Source organism: Oncorhynchus mykiss, chromosome 20 (genome assembly GCF_057628025.1).
Source record: "Oncorhynchus mykiss isolate SJ-2025 chromosome 20, ASM5762802v1, whole genome shotgun sequence".
NCBI classification, from domain to species: domain Eukaryota; kingdom Metazoa; phylum Chordata; class Actinopteri; order Salmoniformes; family Salmonidae; genus Oncorhynchus; species Oncorhynchus mykiss.
This window is the reverse complement of record NC_143041.1, coordinates 37,949,962-37,957,436: the sequence shown is the minus strand read 5'-3', so window position 1 is coordinate 37,957,436 and position 7,475 is coordinate 37,949,962. Positions and strand designations below refer to the sequence as shown.

At 45.1% G+C, this 7,475-nt stretch overlaps 1 protein-coding gene across 2 annotated transcripts in view; it reads left to right on the top strand.

Moving 5' to 3' along the window:
• Nucleotides 1-547: 547 nt before the first annotated feature.
• Nucleotides 548-7,475, top strand: part of LOC110499361 (exportin-5) — a 32,450-nt gene continuing 25,522 nt past the window's right edge. For both annotated transcript variants that reach the window (XR_016489503.1, XM_036956220.2), the window contains exons 1-14: nt 548-805; nt 1,440-1,561; nt 1,883-1,955; nt 2,195-2,332; nt 2,531-2,713; nt 2,819-2,845; nt 3,004-3,189; nt 5,094-5,170; nt 5,264-5,308; nt 5,443-5,527; nt 5,647-5,730; nt 6,185-6,310; nt 6,543-6,633; nt 6,741-6,869. Coding sequence is in view for 1 of the 2 variants with exons in the window: in XM_036956220.2 (XP_036812115.1) it covers nt 704-805; nt 1,440-1,561; nt 1,883-1,955; nt 2,195-2,332; nt 2,531-2,713; nt 2,819-2,845; nt 3,004-3,189; nt 5,094-5,170; nt 5,264-5,308; nt 5,443-5,527; nt 5,647-5,730; nt 6,185-6,310; nt 6,543-6,633; nt 6,741-6,869 (1,468 nt within the window). In the remaining variant the exon portion in view is untranslated. The remainder of the gene's footprint in view (nt 806-1,439; nt 1,562-1,882; nt 1,956-2,194; nt 2,333-2,530; nt 2,714-2,818; nt 2,846-3,003; nt 3,190-5,093; nt 5,171-5,263; nt 5,309-5,442; nt 5,528-5,646; nt 5,731-6,184; nt 6,311-6,542; nt 6,634-6,740; nt 6,870-7,475) is intronic.

Here is a 7,475-nt window from a genome sequence, read left to right as displayed (position 1 = left end):
TTAACATGGTGGGGTCATGAAACATTTTGGGGTCATGTATCAAAAAAGTTTGGGAACTCCTGGTTGAAATATAATACACATACTAAGAGCAGTTGTACATGGCAGTTTAAAACAACTGAATGGCGTAGGCCTATATAGCCCAACGTGGTGTGGAAGATCAAATGAAACAAACAGTCAATTACTTTTTTAAACTTTTTTTTAAAACTGTAGTTTATTTAGTAAATATTTTCTTAGTTCTAGTTCTTGAACTGCATTGTTGGTTAAGAGCTTGTAAGTAAGCATTTCACCTGTTAAATTCAGCACGTGACAAATAAAATGTGATTTGATACCCGTGCCTCGGCCAGATGAAGGAAGGCTGGCAGGAATGGAGGCTGACCTAAAAGTCACAATTCAAAAGACCAAATTAAGGCATTGTCTTGGTGCTGACACAATTATTTCAATGAAATTAAGTATTTGCATGTGTATGTTTCATCACACGTAGTGACAATTATCACTCTGTGCTCTGGAATCCCACCTTGAGCCGAGAAAACTACAAGTCCCAAAATTCCACACCTATTTTGTGGAACGTTCATGCGCAGTACTTTGTGCATGTGGACATGCTGTGAATTATCGAAGCGCGTGCAGTTTACCCATTCTGCAGGTGTTTTGCAAAGTGAAGTACCGTTAGCATTTATCTCACTTTCTGAAGACGCTACTCAAAGTCATGGGTGAACCAGTGTCTGAAATGTGTGATCACCTCATCAAAGCTGTTAACGTGATGATGGACGCGGAATCTAGTCAAATATATCGTCTGGAGGCCCTAAAGGTATCTCGATGGCTAGATGCTAGTTAGCTAACGTTAGCCAGTTAGGCGCCAGCTAGCTAGCTAGCTTTCCCAGTTGTGATGTGGTTACTTGAATGAGGATGGGCTGTGTTACATAAATACATAGCTAGCTAGTTATAACTTAGCATTATAGACGTCGATCGTGGCATTTTACCATGTTTATTGCATGGATTAATCAATGGGCGTAGCTTGCTAGTCATTTAGCTAACTAGCTAGCTAACGTCAGATGGCTAACATGCCATTCCCATCACGTTGCAAGTTGCAGATTTCATTCATTGCACTCCGGTAGCAACCTAGATATCTGTGCAGAACCATTACTGATGCCTGATGCACTCAAACTGAATGCAAGATCACTTATGCCCAGAATTTAGCTTAGATATATTGATTGCGTTGAAATACTTGAGTTATTCAGTGTTTTGATTGCCAGCAGCTACTTTCTAGCTACAGTAGCAATCTTTGACTCCTCCTAAGGCACTTCTTTGTAAAGCTCCATACATTATACTGATAACTATGACTGAAATCATTAATGTGAATGAGTTTGTTCTAGCTGACTACCGCAAGGTAGCTAATTGAGTGAGTGCATTAACTTGTCCATCGTGTCTCTCTTTCTCTTCAGTTTTGTGAAGAATTCAAAGAGAAGTGTCCATTCTGTGTTCCATGTGGGCTACAGTTAGCAGATAAAGCCCAAACAGCAGTGGTGAGGCACTTTGGTCTACAGATACTGGAGCACGTCATCAAGTGAGTTCATGAGTATATTTGTCATTATGATTCAGTTCTGCACATTTACATTTTAGTCATTTAGCAGACACTCTTAACCCTCATTGCTCCTGTAAGTCGCTCTGGATAAGTGCCTTGCTCAAGGGCACGTCAACATATTTTTTTTCTAGTCAGCTCAGGGATTTGAACCAGCGCCCTTTCGGTTACTGGCCCAATGCCCTTAACCACTAGACTACCAGCCACTCCATCATTGTCATCAAGATATTCCCCTACACATGTGGCCTGGACACGTGCTGCCAATGTGTTCCTCCAAAACCTTGTTTTTCTTCATGTTGAGAACAGGTTCAGATGGAACAACATGCCACAGCAGGAGAAAGTCCAGCTGAAGAACTGTGCCATGGGGCTGTTGTCATCTGTAAGTCTGTCTGGGTGATAAACACCTAATTTCTCTATTTTTCTAGAAAAGGTGGCAGACAAGATGAGGAAGGGAATTAATGGTGGTCTGTCCACAGAACAGCAAATATAGTTTTTAATTTTTTTAAAAGTAGAAATAAACCAACAAATTCTACATTGTTGCGTGATCTGTTAGGTGTACATTAATTAATATGCTGACCCTAGTCCGTTCCCTGACTGGCACACTGCCTCGCTCTGCAGGGCACATATCCTATCCTGGAGGAGGAGAGTCACATCAAGGACGTTCTCGCACGGATCATAGTGGAGATGATCAAGAGAGAATGGCCTCAGCACTGGCCTGACATGCTCAAGGAGATGGAGGCACTGACCAGCATAGGGGTGAGCCAGCACTTTCCATTTCAGTGTTTCCCCTAGGTTGTTATGTTGGCGGGGTGCCAAGGGCCCCCCGAGCCAACTTTCAGGGCTCAAAACATCAATGGATTCAATTGGAGAGTACATTACAGTATACAAATTAAGTTGTTGCGATCAGATTAATGTCAACTCCCTATCCCTCCCTCATTCCTTCTCCGCCCCCAGGAGGCCCAGACAGAGCTGGTGATGATGATCCTGCTGCGGCTGGCGGAGGACGTGATCACCTTCCAGACGCTGCCCGCCCAGCGCCGCAGGGACATCCAGCAGACCCTCACCCAGAACATGGAGAGCATCTTTAGCTTCCTGCTCACCATCCTGCAGCTCCACGTCGACGAGTACCGCAAACTGGTAAACAGACAATGGTTACACCCGTCTGTCTCATGGCGTAGATTATTTTGCGGCAGTATTTTTCACGTTTTATTGATATGTTCTACCTTTTTGTATCTCTTCCAGAAAAAAATACCAGGCCAAGAATTGCAGGTAGGAAGGAGTGTTTTAGATGCACTACAATATATATTCTAATGTATTATATTTACAGTTAGACACCCAGCTAAAGAGACTTCTCTGTTCTACCCCCTCTCTCCCATCTCTCCCCTCCCTACTCCTCTTCCCTCTCTCTGTTTCCTGCCCCCGGTTAGGCCAAGGCCCACTGTCGTGTAGGCGTGGCTGCTCTGAACACCCTGGCAGGCTACATAGACTGGGTGGCCCTGGCCCACCTCACCAATGACAACTGTCGCCTGCTGGAGATGCTATGTCTGCTGCTCAGTGAGACAGAGCTGCAGCTGGAGGCTGCCGAGTGCCTGCTCATCGCCATCAGCCGCAAGGTTACTACACATTACTAGACACTCCCCTTACAGCAGACAGGGTTTGTAGGACCTGACAGGGCCCTTTATGTCCAGACACTCCCCTTACTGCAGACAGGGTTTGTAGGACCTGACAGGGCCCTTTATGTCCAGACACTCCCCTTACTGCAGACAGGGTTTGTAGGACCTGACAGGGCCCTTTATTTCCAGACACTCCCCTTACTGCAGACAGGGTTTGTAGGACCTGACAGGGCCCTTTATGTCCAGACACTCCCCTTACTGCAGACATGGTTTGTAGGACCTGACAGGGCCCTTTATGTCCAGACACTCCCCTTACTGCAGACAGGGTTTGTAGGACCTGACAGGGCCCTTTATGTCCAGACACTCCCCTTACTGCAGGCACACCCCTTTCTAGGACAGGATCAGATATTTGTTCACGGCTCCCGAGTGGCGCTGCGGTCTAAGACACTGCATCTTAGTGCTAGAGGCATCACTACAGTCCCTGGTTCGATTCCAGGCTGTATCACATCCGGCCGTGATTGGGAGTCCCATAGGGCGGGGCACAATTGGCCCAGCGTTGTCCGGGTTTAACCGTGGTAGGCCGTCAAGGTAAATAAGAATTTGTTCTTAAATGACTTGCCTAGTTAAATAAAAAAATAAAATAAAAAAATATATATATATATTTATATTTATTTGTTGGAATGTGAAATGGAGGTCTACAGCTACTGAATGGCCAGTACTAGTCAGGTACGTCACAGGGCTGTGAAAACTGCTGTGTCATCTTAATAACGTCTTAAAGACAGTACTGTGCAGCAGTCTTCATCGACCTGGCCAAGGCTTCCCACTCTGTCAATCACCGCATTCTTATCGGCAGACTCAACAGCCTTGGTTTCTCAAATGACTGCCTCGCTTGTTTCACCAACTACTAATCTGATACAGTTCAGTGTGTCAAATCGGAGGGCCTATTGTCCGGACATCTGGCAGTCTCTATGGGGTTACCACAGGGTTCAATTCTCGGGCTGACTCTTTTCTCTGTATATATCAATTATGTCACTCTTGCTGCAGGTGATTCTTTGATCCTATTTCCTATTTCGCAACAAAGCCTCCTTCACTCACGCCGCCAAACATACCCTCGTAAAACTGACTATCCTACCGATCCTCGACTTCGGCGATGTCATTTACAAAATAGCCTCCAACTCTCTACTCGGCAAATTGGATGTAGTCTATCACAGTGCCATCCGTTTTGTCACCAAAGCCCCATACACTACCCACCACTGCGACCTGTATGCTCTCGTTGGCTGGCCCTCGCTTCATATTCATCACCAGACCCACTGGCTCCAGGTCATCTACAAGTCCATGCTAGGTAAAGCTCTGCTTTATCTCAGCTCACTGGTCATGATAACAACACCCACCCGTAGCACGCGCTCCAGCAGGTATATCTCACTGATCATCCCCAAAGCCAACACCTCCTTTGGCCGCCGTTTCTTCCAGTTCTCTGCTGCCAATGACTGGAACGAATTGCAGAAATCACTTAAGCTGGAGACTTATATTTCCCTCACTAACTTTAAACATCAGCTATCAGAGCAGCTAACCAATCGCTGCAGCTGTACATAGTCCATCAGTAAATAACCCATCCAATCTACCTACCTCATCCCCATACTGTTTTTATTTATTCACTTCTCTTTTGCGCACCAGTATTTATACTTGCACATCATCATCTGCTCATCTATCACTCCAGTGTTAATCTGCTAAATTGTTATTACTTCTCTACTGTGGCCTATTTATTGCCATACCTCCTCACGCCATTTGCACACACTGTATATAGACTCTTTTTTTTCTATTGTTTTATTGACTGTATGCTTGTTTATCCCATGTAAATAAAGGTGAAATAAAAATACAAGTAAATGTGCCTGGTGTGTCCACAGGGGAAGCTGGATGACAGGAAACCGCTCATGGTGCTGTTTGATGATGTCGCCATGCACTACATCCTGTCTGCAGCACAGTGAGTACCATTCCCCTCATCAGCCTTATGGCTTTACACAGAAGCATTTCTAGCTCGTTCCGGCTTCTCATTCTCATTGGTTTGTGGCTCCAGGTCTGCAGATGGAGCAGCAACATACAACACATCCTCTCCGACACAGTGAGTAGCCTACACATGTTGGTGTTCCACGTCAGCTCCTGCCCAGCAGTCTTATGTTTTTTTGCTCTAGAACACGGTTGATATTAAGCATTAGCATTGGAGCTCATACGGCCTGTTATTTTGCCCCCCCCCAGGCCAGTGGTGGAGAGACACTACATCTTCCTGAAGAGGCTTTGTCAGGTCCTGTGTTCCCTTGGCAGCCAACTCTGCTTCTTAGTGGTGAGTCTGTCTGCACTGTCTTTGATTACGTTCATCTATTTACTATATTGTTTTATGTATGTATTTTCTTTATAGTACTTGATGATTCTGTCCTTTTGTCTTATGTGTTTCTAATGCAGGGTTCAGGTGTGGAGGTAGATGTACCTGCAAACCTCAGCAAGTACACAGAAGCATTCCTGGCCTTCACCACTCACCCAAGCCAGGTGAGTTACCTGCTGTCACAGTAAAGTAGCAGCCAGGTGACTTACCTGCTGTCACAGTAAAGTAGCAGCCAGGTGACTTACCTGCTGTCACAGTAAAGTAGCAGCCAGGTGACTTACCTGCTGTCACAGTAAAGTAGCAGCCAGGTGACTTACCTGCTGTCACAGTAAAGTAGCAGCCAGGTGACTTACCTGCTGTCACAGTAAAGTAGCAGCCAGGTGACTTACCTGCTGTCACAGTAAAGTAGCAGCCAGGTGACTTACCTGCTGTCACAGTAAAGTAGCAGCCACAGGCTCTTGATTCAAATCCATACAGCTAGTTAATACTACTGTTTCTCCATATCTCCCTTTGTCGTTTCTGGGCCTGGAGCTCTGAACAGTGACAGGGTTCTTCTTTCATTTCTTCATCTGTTCTGATAATCTATTCTTCTCTGAACTGTATGTATTTCCCCACCAGTTCCTAAGATCTTCCACCCAGATCACATGGGGAACCCTGTTCAGACATGAGATTCTCTCCAAGGATCCTGTCATCATCCAGATGATGATCAAGTACTTCAGAGCCACCATGACCAACCTAGTCAAGGTGAGACAGGCTACAACGTACGTGCATCCAAGAGTTTGTGCAGGTGAACATTAAAGTATCAAAATGTTCATTAGAAAAATGAGCAAGTAACGGACTCATTGAGTTACACACAAACTATGATAAATAATGACAACAAAAGGTTGAGCTTCTCCACTATTTCTATTATTTCTTTACATGCTTTGGGAAGGTTCTTTAATTGTCTGACTTTGTGTTCTCGTGCTCCTCCTGCTAGACTGGTTTCCCTTCCAGGAACGACAGTCCCAGCTGTGAGTACTCCCGTCATGACTTCGACAGTGATGAAGACTTCAACTCCTTCTTCAACTGTAAGCAATGTGACTCCTATTTTAATTGAATAACTTTGATTTATGCAATCTTAGCAAATACATAAATAATATGATATATTATAATATGATATATTACCGTGTTCCAGCGTTCCGAGCGCAGCAGGGGGAGGCGGTCCGGAACGCGTGTCGCGTCGTTCCCTTGGAGGGCTTCCAGATTGCAGCAGAGTGGCTGCAGTATCAGATCAGTACACCCATTGACATCGGGACCACTGGGTGTAGGTCCTGCTTCTTGACTGTGGCTCACTGAAGATCTGGGAAGGGGGGGGGTCGTGTGTGTGTGTGTGATGACAAATGTGTCAGTATGAAACAGTGTCTTGGGGGAATGTGGGATTAACATGCTGCCAGCCACAGCAGTCAGACTACCACAAGAGTAGGTGTAGGGTTCATAACTGGAGAGGTTGTGGACTCGGGCCATTAGTACGTATCTAGGTCATCTGAGCTGACTGCTCAAATCAAGAGTTAACCTGTATCAAGATGAAGTTGAGGTTCTTATAAAGGAAATGCTTCTTTATATGGATGATATGAATTCTCACTCTAGGTCACCCGGAACACAGGCATATAGATTAATTCTCACTCTAGGTCACCCGTAACACATGCATATAGATGAATTCTCACTCTAGGTCACCCGGAACACATGCATATAGATGAATTCTCACTCTAGGTCACCCGTAACACAGGCATATAGATGAATTCTCACTCTAGGTCACCCGTAACACATGCATATAGATTAATTCTCACTCTAGGTCACCCGGAACACATGCATATAGATGAATTCTCACTCTAGGTCACCCGTAATACATGCATATAGATGAATTCTCACT